At 40.2% G+C, this 13,986-nt stretch overlaps 2 protein-coding genes across 3 annotated transcripts in view; both read left to right on the top strand.

Annotated features, from left to right (window-relative positions):
• Positions 1–10,510, top strand: part of LOC133978515 (SH2 domain-containing protein 3C-like) — a 72,383-nt gene extending 61,873 nt beyond the window's left edge. The window contains exons 7-12 of one of the 2 annotated variants that reach the window (XM_062416772.1): positions 1,425–1,867; positions 2,088–2,203; positions 3,297–3,468; positions 5,006–5,117; positions 8,099–8,305; positions 9,165–10,510. In XM_062416772.1, coding sequence (XP_062272756.1) covers positions 1,425–1,867; positions 2,088–2,203; positions 3,297–3,468; positions 5,006–5,117; positions 8,099–8,305; positions 9,165–9,334 — 1,220 coding nt within the window. In that variant the 3' untranslated portion in view covers positions 9,335–10,510. The remainder of the gene's footprint in view (positions 1–1,424; positions 1,868–2,087; positions 2,204–3,296; positions 3,469–5,005; positions 5,118–8,098; positions 8,306–9,164) is intronic. The other variant, XM_062416773.1, reaches the window with a different exon arrangement.
• Positions 10,511–12,572: 2,062 nt separating this feature from the next.
• tor2a (torsin family 2, member A) overlaps positions 12,573–13,986 on the top strand; it is an 8,078-nt gene continuing 6,664 nt past the window's right edge. Inside the window, exon 1 of the mRNA XM_062416809.1 lies at positions 12,573–12,713. Coding sequence (XP_062272793.1) covers positions 12,590–12,713 — 124 coding nt within the window. The 5' untranslated portion in view covers positions 12,573–12,589. The remainder of the gene's footprint in view (positions 12,714–13,986) is intronic.

Raw genomic sequence — 13,986 nt, 5'->3', positions numbered from 1 at the left:
TGTCATTGTACAGGTATGTTCAAAGACATTTCTGCTGCACTGCCTGAGTGGGGGTCAAATAGAGTCAACTTTAAGTTAAAATCCCAAACAAAGTTCAAACATACATACACAATACTTATACCTATACATAGATAGATGCTGCTTGTATTGCACTTGTGTAGAATTAGATGTATTGCACATGTATAATAAATAGTAAATAAGAATATTCCATTTTTATGGTAAGACATACATTTCACAGTATTGTACAGGATTTGTCTGTGGTGCCTTTAGATCAGTGTTAAGTATGGTGATGGCTGGGCTGTGCGATTATGGCAAAAATCAAAATCACGATTAATTGAACTTTCAACCTCGATTCCGATTAGTGAACGATTATCTCCACCCTTGATGAACAATTATGTATTTTCACAGTTTCTTTAGTTTTGTATTTTACACTGCTGCCCTCACACATGAGGATCTTTAGGGAGTGAAAATAATGCTGTTTTAAGGTGTGACGCTGTGGTTAATGTCTAGTTTACTTGATCAGAACTATGTAAAGATCATGGTTTGGGTTAAAATGATCACTGGAAACAAGTTTTCAAATTCCTTAAAGATATGCAACCTTTACTGTCATGGCAACAGTGAACACCACGATTAATTGACATGAGCAAGATTAAGTCGAATAGAGTTTCTAAATGTCGGTTTCGATTATTTTTCGATTAATTGCCCAGCCCTAGTGATGGCCTTAGGATTAAGACTGTTCATGAGTCTGTTAGTACATGCTCTGATTGATCTGTATGCGCCTTCCTGAGGGCAGAAGATCAAACAGGTAATCAGCAGGGTGAAATGGGTCTTTTAGGATGTCAGATGTCATCCAGGGCAGGAAAACATGTGTTTGTGATTTTCTGGGCTGTGTTGATGACCCTCTGTAGAGCCTTTCTCACAGCAACAGAGCTGCTGATTAGTATACTCTCAATGGAGCAGTGATAGAAGAGATGCATAGACACCAGCATCAGGTTTTCCTTTTTGAGTGTTCTCAATAAGTATAGCCGCTGTTGTGCCAATTATGACTGTTGCGTGTATGTTGATGGACCATGTGGGTGCCCACGAACCTAAAAGTGGAAACTCCATTTGTGTGCAGTGGTTGGTGGTTATCCTGCTTCTTCCTGAAGACAGTAATCAGTTCTTTTGTTTTTTTGGTGTTGAGTGCCAGGTTATTTTCTGTACACCAGTCTGTCAGCCTCTGTACCTCCTCTCTGTAAGCAGACCTGTCACCTTCAGTGACCAGTCTCACCACTGTCGTCATGTTGTCTGCAAATTTTATGATTGTATTCGTGTGATGGATTCATTCACTAAAAGCCTTCTTCGTCTTCTTTGAAAAAAAAAAGTTGACTGCAGTAGTCGAGATTATAAATATCTTTCTTTGTGTTTTCTTCTTCCATCTCCAGCCCCACATTCCAGAAGCCCTTGCAGTAGCCGGGCAGCCAGCATTACCTCTTCCCCACCCCTCACCAGGCACTCAGATGCAGCTCGACCCCTGCCTTCCCCCAACAGCTCCCTCCACAGATCCCTAACCCAGGAGTCTCCGTCCCCTAATACAGATGGAAGCTGTTACACAGAGCTCTACCCCGGCCCTCAGAGCTACGTGGAGAGGCTGCGGGTGGAGGAAGGGTCGGCAGGTGTCGACCAGCTGAGGGTGGAGGACGGGAACGTGTACTTCTCTCCAGTGGTGGAGACGGTGTCTTCCTTCGGGCCCAGCAGGTACCAGTCGACGCTTATGCCCAAGGAGAATAAACCCCTGGATGTGATCATCCTACGGAGAGTGAAAGAACTTCTGGCCGAGGTCGACCCCAAGACGGCGGCCAAACACATCACCAAGGCTGACTGCATGGTACTGTTACAAGAATTTTCTTACTCATACATTGGGAATAATATCACTTAAACACCTTCAAAAGTCAATCAATCAATCAATCAATCAATCAATCAATCTTTATTTGTATAGCGCCAAATCACAACAAAGTCATGTCAAGGCCCTTTGCACATAGAGCAGGTCTAAACCGAACTCTTCAGGTTCAAAAGTAGACTAAGTGCTGTGTGTCTGTGTTTTGCAGGTGGCCAGGATTCTGGAGGTGAGTCCGGAGGTGCAAAGGACGATGGGTGTCAGCTCAGGGATGGAGCTGCTCACCCTCCCACATGGCCAACAGCTCAGACTGGACCTGCTGGAGAGGTGAGTCAGGATCCTGAAAGCAGAAGTTTGGTCACTGGAGATTGTTTAGTGTTGACAAACTATCTTTGACTGAGTACAGATTATAGTTATGCTGCAAAGTTTACCATTTTAACCTCCAAAAGCATCAGTCAGCAACACCTAAAAGTGAGAAGCCCGTCACTCAAATGTTTTATTAATCACTTTTACATGGAATTAGACTAAAAGTAGTTTGACACCACTGTGACATACAATGATAACTACATTATGGAGTTACTTTTTTTCTTGGAGATGCATTAGAAAGTTGTTCATTGTTATTATTAGTCGAGCTAGTGATGAAATCCCATACAAACACCCATAAGTTGAGATCAATTGTGCAAACAAGGAGGTTCATTAATCAAGTAACATTAAGCTTAGTGCAATATTGCAATAATAGTGCCACTCAGTGCAGGTCCCCAACTGTTAACCACATGTGAATCAGCAACCACACGGCAGACATCAAAGCTCCTTTAAGTCTTCAAATCTTATTAATGGGGCAATAATTTCTAAAAATAACCACGGTCAGACGTATTAAAAGGTCAGAATTTGAGGCCATAATGGCTCAGTATTTCTAGAGAGAAGATGAGGCTTTTTTTTGAATGGGAGTAAATTGAAATAAAGGATTTTTTTGGAGCTAGCATCTAGTGGCCGTTGGTGGTATTGCACCTTTAAGACACCTCTGCATTGATGTGGTGATTTGGCCTCTCAGAGCTGCTAGTTTGGCTGTAGACTTGTCTTTACTACATCATTTATGTTTTCACTCATTTGTCTAATTTGTGATATACTGTAGAGCTGCTGTAGTTCTCTATTATAAGCAGTAGCCTGACTGCAGAGCTCTAAAAATCTTGAATTGAACGTTGAATTTGTTGAGGTGCCAGCGTAATCAGAATCTGCATCACATGAGACTTCTTAGAGTACTTAGCCAAAAGGGTACAGTATAAATGTAACCTCTCTCTCTCTCTCTCTCTCTCTCTCTCTCTCTCTCTCTCTCTCTCTCTCTCTCTCTCTCTCTCTCTCTCTCTCTCTCTCTCTCTCTCTCTCTCTCTCTCTCTCTCTCTCTCTCTATCTCTCTCTGCAGGTTTCAAACCATGGCGATCATGTTGGCTGTGGATGTGTTGGGCTGCACGGGGACAACGGAGGAGCGAGCCAGTCTGCTGCATAAAATCATCCAGATCGCTGCTGAGCTCAAGAGCAACATGGGCAACATGTTTGGCTTCGCTGCTGTCATGAGAGCTTTGGAGCTGCCGCAGGTAAATATACATTATCCAGACTTCAGTTACACTTTTTAAGGTTATTAGTTTGGCATTGATAGAGATAGTGGAAGCCTAGGAGACAGTGGATAGACGGTAGTGTTAGTTGTAGTAACAAGTAATTAGTGTCAGAGGGGATGATTGTAAAAATAAGTCACCAATCTGCAGTAAAACCTGTAGAATAACCCCCTACCCACTGTGTATCAACAATAAGAGATCTGAAGTTGCCCTCTCACCATACATCTCTGGTGCTGTAAAACTATAAAGACTGCTGCTCATATTAAGATATCTGGACATTCGGGCTCTGTGTTCAAGTTCATGACATGACATGGTGAACTAGATATTATAAAGGTCTTATCTTTATTACTACAGAGGAAATAACTATGTAAGTAAGCAGCTAAGCAGAAAACATGGCAATTTAGGGCAATTTTTCAGTGTCAGAAAATGCACCAAATATGTTATAGTGTGCAGTATTGAATATTACTGGTTATTTCATGCTGAACAAGTAGCTAAAGATAAACATAACAACTAGTTGAGTCCCATCACAGATTTTTTTCAACGTTCACCATTAACCATCGTGTCGTCCTCCAGGGTCAAATTGACCCCGTCTGTTTTGACTGTTCCTTTTTTCCTCCCTTCCTTCCGTCTGTCCTTTCTTTCCTTCCTCCCTTCCTTCTTTCCTTCCTCCCTCCTTCTCGCTTTCATTCCTTCCTCTTTCTTTCCTCCCTTCCTTCTGTTCTCCCTTCCTTCCTTCCTTCTTCCTTCCTTCCTCCCTCCTTTCCTTCCTTCTTCCTCCCTTCCTTCCTTCTTTCTTCCTCCCTTCCTTCCATCCTTCCTTCCTTCCTCCTTCCCTTCCTTCCTCCCTCCCTCCTTTCCTTCCTTCTTCCTCTCTCCTTTCCTTCCTTCTTCCTCCTTTCCTCCCTCCCTCCTTTCCTTCCTTCTTCCTCCCTTCCTTCTTCCTCCCTTCCTCCTTCCTTTCCTTCCTTCTTCCTCCCTTTCATCCTTCCATCCTCCTTCCCATCCTTCCTTCTTCCTCCCTTCCTTCCTTGACTCGAGGACAACAGGAGTAATAAATAAATCATATAATAGCTCAAATACCTTAGATATTCTGTTTAATTCTTTTTAATTAATATTTATGATGATATTCTGTTTTTTGTTTAGAAACCAGTGTGAGCTTAATATTTCTCTGTTCTCAGTCCAGGAGCAGCTGGAAATATAAAATAATTACATCTTGTAGTGGAATTTTTTTTACTAGAAGTTTCTCTGAAGACTCACAGACGACTGAGTGATGAATCTTTCTCTTTAACTCATGCCAGCACGGATTTGAATAAGAGAGGGTAATAAAGTAATAAAGTAATAAAGTAACAGAAACAAACCAAAGAATACTGATAACCTTTATTAACCCCCTACTATCAGGAACAGTCAGTTTTACTACCAGGTGTCTTGTCTGATTTAACACAATGTCTGAGGCTTAGGTGTAATGTGTAAACCATTATTACCAGGTTTCATTGATTGGTGATGTTGTTCTGTCTCTCAGGTGTCCCGTCTGGAGCAGACCTGGACGGCGCTACGCCAGCGACACACAGAGGGCGCCATTCTCTACGAGAAGACTCTGAGGCCATTTATGAAGAGCTTGAACGACGGGAAAGGTAGATGTCATCCCACAGTTTGCACCATTTGTCTATTGGTGTATAAAGAGAACTGGATACAGGAACGGCGTTGGGCTTTGAAGCCAATTTGACATATTGGCCAAGCATATAACTATACATGATGTCACATGATGCTGTGGGCCCAAAAAGACTTTTCCCATAGACTTACTTTATGAAAGAGACCTCTTTAGCCCTCCTGTTGTCCTTGAGTCAAGGAAGGAAGGAAGGGAGGAAGAAAGAAGGAAAGGAGGAAGGAAGGAGGAAGAAGGAAGGAAGGAAGGAAGGAAGGAAGGAAGGAAGGAAGGGAGGAAGGAAGGAAGGAAGGAAGGAAGGAAGGAAGGAAGGAAGGACGGAAGGAAGGAAGAAGGAAAGAAAGGAGGGGAGGAAAGGAAGGATGCAAAGGAAAGAAGGAAGGAAGTAAGGTAGGAGGGAGGGGAGGGAGAAAGGAAAAGAGGAAGGACAGAGGAAAGAAGGAAGGAAGGAAGGTAGGAGGGAGGGGAGGAAAGAAGGTAGGAGAGAGGCAGGGAAAAAGGAAAGGAGGAAGGGAGGAAGGAAGGAAAGAAGGAAGGAAAGAAAGGAAGGAAGGAGGGAGGGAGGGAGGAAAGAAGGAAGGAGAGGGATGAAGAAAGGGGGATGGAAGAAGGAAAGAAGGAAGGGATGAAAGAGAGAAGGAGGTAGGGAGAGGACGGACGGAAGGAAGGAGGAAGGGAGGAAAGAAGGAACAGTCAAAACAGACGAGGTCAATTTGACCCGGGAGGACGACACAAAGGTTAAATCACAGAATACATTTTTCCCTGTGAAGTGAGCATGCTTCATGGGTGTATTGGCACAGAATAGTTTAAGGGAAGTGGGATTTTTGGCTTTACGCACAAGTGAACAGCTGTTATAGGAATAAACAGGACCCCCGCCTTTAATGCAGTATCCAGTTCTCTTTATGTTCTTGTTTCATACCTAAAAAAAAACAAAAAAGCAGAAAAATAGACAGACATGCTTATACTGTTGCATTGAGGGGTGCAAATCAGCCTTAAGATCAACAAAATGGAATAAAAAGTAATCAAAGTAAAGTTTAATACAAGATATAACATACTAAACATTTATCAACCCTGATTCAACAGTCAGATAGCATCTAAACTAACAGTAGAGCTAATGAGTCCAGTAAATCTAGCCAGTAAGAACATCTTAAGGAGAACTGATAGAGGAAGATCACAAAATACTTAATACTAATTACTAAATACTAAATAAGAAGAAAAACTAAATACTATTAAAAAAAAAACTAAAATACTAAAATAAGAATAACAAGGTCTGAGGATGAGGCTGTGTGATAAAGTGCAGAAATAAAATAAAATAAAAGTAAAAATAAAAATAAGCCTAAAAATATAGTGCAATATACAATTTAAAGTGAATTTAGTGAATTTAGTCCAGGCTGTGGCTGTGAGGGTCCTTTTATTGCCAGATTGTACAGTTGTACGGCCCTGGGGACAAATGAGTGTAACAAGGGGGGAAAAAGGGGTTTTCATCATAACCAAAAAGTAAAATATAATAATAATAAATAATAATATAATAAGAAATATTTCCTGATTATAAGGAGAAACTGAGCTTTTTTTTCCTGCAGCAAAACACTGCTTTGGATAACATTTGCTTCATCAGTTTGCTTCAGTCTGCTAGCTTACACAACAGGTGCTGATAGGAAGTGGATGTAAATATTTAGCAACAATTTATTACCACATAACTGGTTAATAGCTGGTTAATGTGTTTTTAATTTAGTGATGCATAAATCAGCATGTGGTAAATATTTCAGCTAAAACGAATCACTTTGGACTCATGAACAGCTGCAGGAACCAGCTCCCAGGTGGCTGAATTGGCAGGAACCCACCGAGGACACCTGGTGGACAGAGTGTGAAATGACAGGAGACGTTATGGACTGAAAAATAGGAAATAGAGCAAAAAATGTGCTGAAAGTGATGAAACAGAAGGAGCTGTTGGGACATTAAATATGTGGCCACACTCACTGGTTGCTGAGCTGACAGAAAGTTGAGGGTTAAAGTCCAATTTGGTTTGTTTTTGAGTCACCGGACTGTAAAAATTTAACCCTTTCATTTCAAATTGACCCCGTCTGTTTTGACTGTTCTTTCTTTCCTCCCTTCCTTCCTTATGTCTGTCCTTCCTCCCTCCCTCCTTATCTCTTTCTTTCCTTCCTCTTTTTTCATCCCTTCCTTCTTTCCTTCCTCCATCCCCCTTTCTTCCTTCCTTCTGTCCTTATTTCCTTCCTTCCTTCCTTCCTTCCTTCCTTTCCTTCTGTCCTTTTTTTCCTTCCCTCCTTCCTTCCTTCCTTCCTTCTTTCCTTCCTCTATCCCCCTTTCTTTCCTTCCCTCCTTCCTTCCTTACTTCTTTCCTTCCTCCATCCCCCTTTCTTCATTCCTTCTGTCCTTCTTTCCTTCCTTCCTTCCTTCCTCCCTTCCTTCCTTCTTTCCTCTGTCCTTCTTTCCTCCCTTCCTCTTTTCTTTTCTCCCTCCTACCTTCCTTCCTTCCTTCTTTCCTCTGTCCTTCCTTCCTTTCCTTCCTCCCTTCCTTCTTTCCTTTCCTCCCTTACTTCCTCCTTCCTTTCCTCCTTTCCTCCCTCCTTTCCTTCCTTCTTCCTCCCTACATCCCCCTTTCCTCCCTTGTTCCTCCCTTCCTTTCCTTCTTTCCTCCCTTCCTTCCCTCCTTCCTCCCTTCCTTCTTCCTCCTTCCTCCCTTCCTTTCCTTCTTTCCTCCCTCCTTTCCTCCCTTCTTCCTCCCTTCCTTCCCCCTTTCCTTCCTTCTTCCTCCCTTTCATCCTTCCTTCTTCCCTCCCTTCCCTCCTTCCTCCCTTCCTTCCTTGACTCGAGGACAACAGGAGGGTTAAAATGGACACACTTTTAGTAGAGATGTCTAAAGTGTATCATCAGATGTGTAAACCCCGGCTGACTCTCCTCCCTTCCTCCCTTCTGTCTGTTCCCCAGAGAGCTGCCCGCTGTCCAGCACCACCTTCCCTCATGTCCTCCCCCTCCTGTCTCTGCTGGAGAAGAGCGTGGCGGTGGGCGAGGGGTCGGAGCCGTGGGAGACGGTGGAAGCCGGCGTGGATGTGGTCATGTTCCACCTGGGGGCGGCGAGGACCATCGCAAAGCTGGGGGGCATCTACCACTCCAACGCTGAGAGCAAACTGCAAGGTGAGAGGGAGGAAACGCACACACACACACACACACACACACACACACACACACACACACACACACACACACACACACATACACACACCATCCTTCTGCTAGAAATACCGTTCCTTCTTTCCTCCCCTTCCGTCTGTCCTTCCTCTCTCTTTCCTCCCTTACTTCTTTTCCTTCCTTCCTTCCTTCCTTCCTTCCTTCCTTCCCCCTTCCTCTTTTCCTTTCTCTCTCCCTCTTTCTTTCTTTCTTTCTTTCTTTCTTTCTTTCTTTCTTTTCTTTCTTTCTTTCCTTCTTCCTTCCTTCCTTCCTTCCTTCCTTCCTTCCTCTCTTTCTTTCCTCCCTCCTACCTTTCCTCTCCTTTCCCTTTCCTTTCCTTTCCTTTCCTTTCCTTTTCCTTTTCCTTTCCTTACCTCCCTCCCTCCGTCTCTCTTTCTTTCCTTCCTCTCTTTCCTCCCTTACTTCTTTTCCTTCCTTCCTTCCTTCCCCCTTCCTCTTTTCCTTTCTCCCTCCCTCCCTATTTCTTTCTTTCTTTCTTTCTTTCCTTCCTTCCTTCCTTCCTTCCTTCCTTCCTTCCTTCCTTCCTTCCTTCCTTCCTTCCTTCCTTCCTTCCTTCCTTCCTTCCTTCCTTCCTTCCTCTTTCTTTCTGTCCTCCCTCTTACCTTCCTTTCTTCCCTCCTACCTTCCTCTCTCCTTTCCCTTTCCTTTCCTTTCCTTTCCTTTCCTTTCCTTTCCTTTCCTTTCCTTTCCTTTCCTTTCCTTTCCTTACCTACCTCCCTCCCTCCCTCCCTCCCTTGACTCGAGGACAACAGGAGGGTTAAATGACTCCATATATATTGATGGCGATGTGATGTCGGTGTTGCAGGTTTCCAGGAGCAGGCCGAGGTCTTCGAGCTGTTCCTCACCGACTTCCAGATGAGGCTGCTGTGGGGGAGCAGGGGAGCGCAGGAGGTCCAGGCTCTCAGATTCTCAAAGTTCAACCAGGTGCTGACGGCTTTGTCCAACAAGCTGGAGCCGCCCGTCAGACCGCGCTGACCCCAGAACCTGTTTCCACTGTTTATTCAGAGTCCAGGTCGGCGGAGCTTCTTCCCACATGCTCACTGAGTATCAGATATTCTTCTGTTGGACACTGAGCAGCTCTTCCTAGCAGATTGGGATTCAGGGATTTGCTCAATTATAATTAATCATTATAAAGGAGAGCAAGATGATGTTTGCACTCCAGTCTGCAAGTCTGGAAGGCACAGAGTCGTTCTTCAGCAGGACGGATGTTGGTCCATCGTATCCTAATGTTAACGTTTAACTTCTAACAGCAGCATCTTTTGGAAGCTGAGGATAGTTTCTAGAAGAAGTCATTAGGTTCAGGGCGGTGTATGAAGAGGAGGAGCACTGTGGAGGGAGGGACGGAGAAGCTGCAGAATATACAACGTTAGAGATTTCCAGCTGCTGCTTTGGTAAACATCTGGACCATAGTTTGTCAGTTTGTTCTCATTCACCACTCTGTGTGCTTAACTGAGGGCTTGTTTCAAAGCACCAGAGTCAGAGTCAGAGCATGTTATCCTGCCAGCATCTTTTACATGTTAAAGAGTTCAACAGAGAACCAAAAGATATCAGTGAAATGGACCGTAGATACCGAACAGTCACATGTTCTGTTGCAGGAAGAGTGAAATGTATTAAAGGCTGGGCCTCAGCGCCGTAACTCATTTTTAGTTTAATGTAATGTATAGAAACGTGTTTTTATGTCTCTCTGAAGGCTGGACCTTCCTGAAAAAACTGTATAAACTGTAACTGTCTTATTGTAAAACACAATAACAGCAGAGAATAATAACATGGTATCTACATTTATATATGTGATATATGCAAAATTCAAATTTAAAAAATGTACATTTAGTATTTTTGTTGGTTTTATATCATTTGAAATTACATTTGCACCTTTTTTTAACCAAAAGTAAGACTGAATGCTCCTGAAAATGTCAAATGGTGTAACCACAAAAGAATGATACATATTACATATTTTATCCACCTAGAGAGAAAGAAAGAAAGAAAGAAAGAAAGAAAGAAAGAAAGAAAGAAAGAAAGAAAGAAAGAAAGAAAGAAATAAAGAAATAAAGAAAGAGAAGTAACCACAGTAGAATGATACATATTACATGTTTTATCACCTACAGTGTATTTAAGTGGACTTATACTAATAATGATTCATTTAAAACATGTAAATGTTTCCTGATCTCCATGGTTACCAGAGTAAATGTAATATTTAGAACAATTGTATTCCATTACCTTTATTTAATATAAAGTTATAATGTAAGATCATGCCAAACTAGTTGATATGGTGTTTTATTGAGAATTTACTGTTTTTAAGCAAGTTGAATTATTTGGTACAAAGTTTTTATGGTTACACCACTTAGACATTTTTACCATAATCCTCTAATATATTCTCTCTAAATGGATTAAAAGCAGAAATTTGATGCTGGGTCCACAAAAAAAGAATGTGTGCAAGTTATTAATACGTTTATTTTCATATTTTAACCCTTTAAATTTAAACTAAACCACATGGACACATAAAACATCATTATGTGTTTATCATTATTTAATGTAACCTGGGATGAGGTTAGCAGTGCTTTTATCAGTTAACTTTCAATTCAGAACTTTTGTTATTGCTATTGTTCTCTCTTATTGTTTCCTTCATAATAAAAACATATCACACATAACTCTCATTATTATATTACTGGAGTGTGAAGTGGATAGAAGTCAGCACACAGGTACAGAGAAGCATTTCTAACCCTTTACACAGAATTAATAATGTAATGTTCATGTGAAATGTAAATAAAACATGTTTACCTCAATCTTGAGACTGTTTACACGTCTGATGATTATTTCTGAGCCTCCACAGAGGAACATATTTGATGAATGAATGAAACCTGACTCACGCTGCACATAAACTGATCTCACACTTGCTTGAAGACATTTGGGCTTTTTTCCAGTTCCTGATGAAACATGAGGTCATAAACTGATGTGGAGGATGTTGTGTAAAGATCAATACCAACTTCTTTGGTAATCAAACCTGAACCTTTCTGAATGAGATAGTAATATTATAATAATATATATAATAATATCTGTTTCATTGTCAGAAGAACAAGTTGTATTAAAACTATTCTATATATTATGTTTTTTCCAGTCTGGACAGTAAAGAAAAAGTTAAAAATCAATCTTAACTGCAGCATGGAGCCTTAATATTCCAGTTTTACATTATACTGTAGCGCCCTCTGCTGGTTAAATTACATTTTCTGTGCTGCTTTATTCTACCATATTTTACATATACTGTATATAAAATATACACATATAATTAAATTCACTCACTGGCTACTTCATTAGTCACACAATCTAATTCAATCCAATCCAACATCCTCTACTTTAAATTCTAGTTTTATTAATTTGTACATTTTTTATTTTTCCTCACATTGTCAGAAATGTGATAATTCTACTTTATTTTTATTATTGAGGTCAAACTAAGTAGTGATGGTGGTGTATATTGGGTTATATTGACTGGTTGCCCCCCTCATGTATGTTAATGGAGTAAACAAAATAATAGTAACACCATTAAATATAATGGAGCCTAATACACAACCATCACTCACTATGACCTCAATATACATACATATATTTATACATATTTCAGGTCAGTCTATTACAAATCTACATGTTTAGAGTCTGCACCTTTATTTTTTTGCTTGATTATTAAATAATATAAAGATAAATATACACACACACACACACACACACACACACACACACACACACACACACACACACACACACACACACACACACACACACACACACACACATATATTATTGCTTCCGGTTGCTGTGCTTTGTGGACTGGTTAAATATACAGTATATGGTTAAAACAGATTAAAAAGAAAAAAGAACAATAAAACAATATAAAGGGTTAGGGAAAAATATAAAATAATAAATACAAATAATATGTCATAATAAAAAATATCTTTTAAAATATTTGAATATATGTATTTTAATATACTTTTTAGAAAACATTTAAAGCAGTAAAAAACAATATATATAAAAATATATATGTTATGTTATGAATGTATTGCTTCCGGTCGCTTTCTGGACTGTGAGCCTCCAACGTGTCCTCCGCCCCAATCCAGCGCGGTTGCCTTCTGGGAAACGCAGTCCCCTACGTCACTCCGTTCCATGTTACGCAACGGCACATTGGAAGCAGAAGAACTACAAACCGGCCACTCGTCGTTAGCAGACAGAGTCACAGCAGCCAAAATGTTGAGCACCTACTTTGCTCTGTTTCTCTTCTTCTCTCTGAGTCCGGTCTGCTGTGTTTTTCAGGAACTTTACTGCAGCATCTCAGAAGACTGCAACTGTGATTTTAAGCCGAATATAAGAGGTAAGAGATGTTTGTTTTGGTATTAAAAGCTTAGCTAACCTGCTGCTTCTTGTTAGCCACCTAGCATGACTGAACAGCTGAAGCTAAACCCTAAAAATAGCTTTAAAATCATTGATATCTTGTGTTTATGTGTATAAAGGAAGTGTTATTTAAATGGTGCTTTAGTGTGTGATGTGCTAGCTACACTGTCAGGTTAGTAAACACAGGATATCCTCTTTGCTTTGTACAGTTTCTGTGTTGTTATGATGCAGTGATGGAGAGAAAATGCCCCTAAAAGTGACTCAAACACACTAAAACTGTGTTTCTTATTGGCTAAAACAACAAATATATGCTTTTATTGTGTTGTTTTGATACATATATGGAGAGAAAAGGCCCCTGAAATGACTCAAACCCACTAAAACTGTGTTTCTTATCTGCTAAACAACAAATATATGTTCTTATTGTGTTGTTTTGATGCAGAGATGGAGAGAAAAGGCCCCTGAAATGACTCGAACCCACTAAAACTGTGTTTCTTATCTGCTAAACAACAAATATATGTTCTTATTGTGTTGTGTTATTGTGTTTTCTTCTCTCTAAAGACAACAAAATCAACTTTAATTAAAAACACAGTGCATTAAACAAGAACAACTCACCATTCATCCATTTGCCATAAAGAAAACTAATATAAGACAAGATAACTCTTTATTAATCCCAAAGTGGTGAAATGACATTATATTAATGCGGCAGCAAAGTGGAGAGTAAAAAAGAGAAAAAGCATCAATAGAAATAATAAAAAAATATAAAAATAAGTAAGAACACAAGCGATAAAAAGACTAATGGTATAAAATAATGATAGTAGCATTGTGTACAAGAGTAATATTGGTGTTAAATGATAATCAACCTGAGTTATATATTGTTATTCCCTGGATTTTGGGGTGGAATAATAAATATATGTATCAATCTTTTATTATAGAATGTTTTTTTTCTTTAGGGACATAATTTGCTGGTGAAAAAAGGTAATAAATTGCAATATATCGCAGCATATATATTTAAAATCACTATAATATCTGATCATGGAGCCTCTGCTGATTCCCACACCTCATATATATCACACGGTTAAACTCAGTAATAGTGTGCTATAAGTACTGATATTGCACAGTCATGTACATTTTGATATATTGATGCATATTTGAACAGAATATTATGTATTTTTTCATCTCAGTTCACATCTGTATCTTTCTCCCTGATCAAACTCCTAACATACAATAGTTAGTAGAGCTAAAACAATCTGCTA

This window comes from Scomber scombrus, chromosome 4, assembly GCF_963691925.1.
Source record: "Scomber scombrus chromosome 4, fScoSco1.1, whole genome shotgun sequence".
NCBI classification, from domain to species: Eukaryota; Metazoa; Chordata; class Actinopteri; order Scombriformes; family Scombridae; genus Scomber; species Scomber scombrus.
The sequence above is the reverse complement of the archived record's forward strand: the minus strand, read 5'-3'. Positions and strand labels throughout refer to the sequence as shown.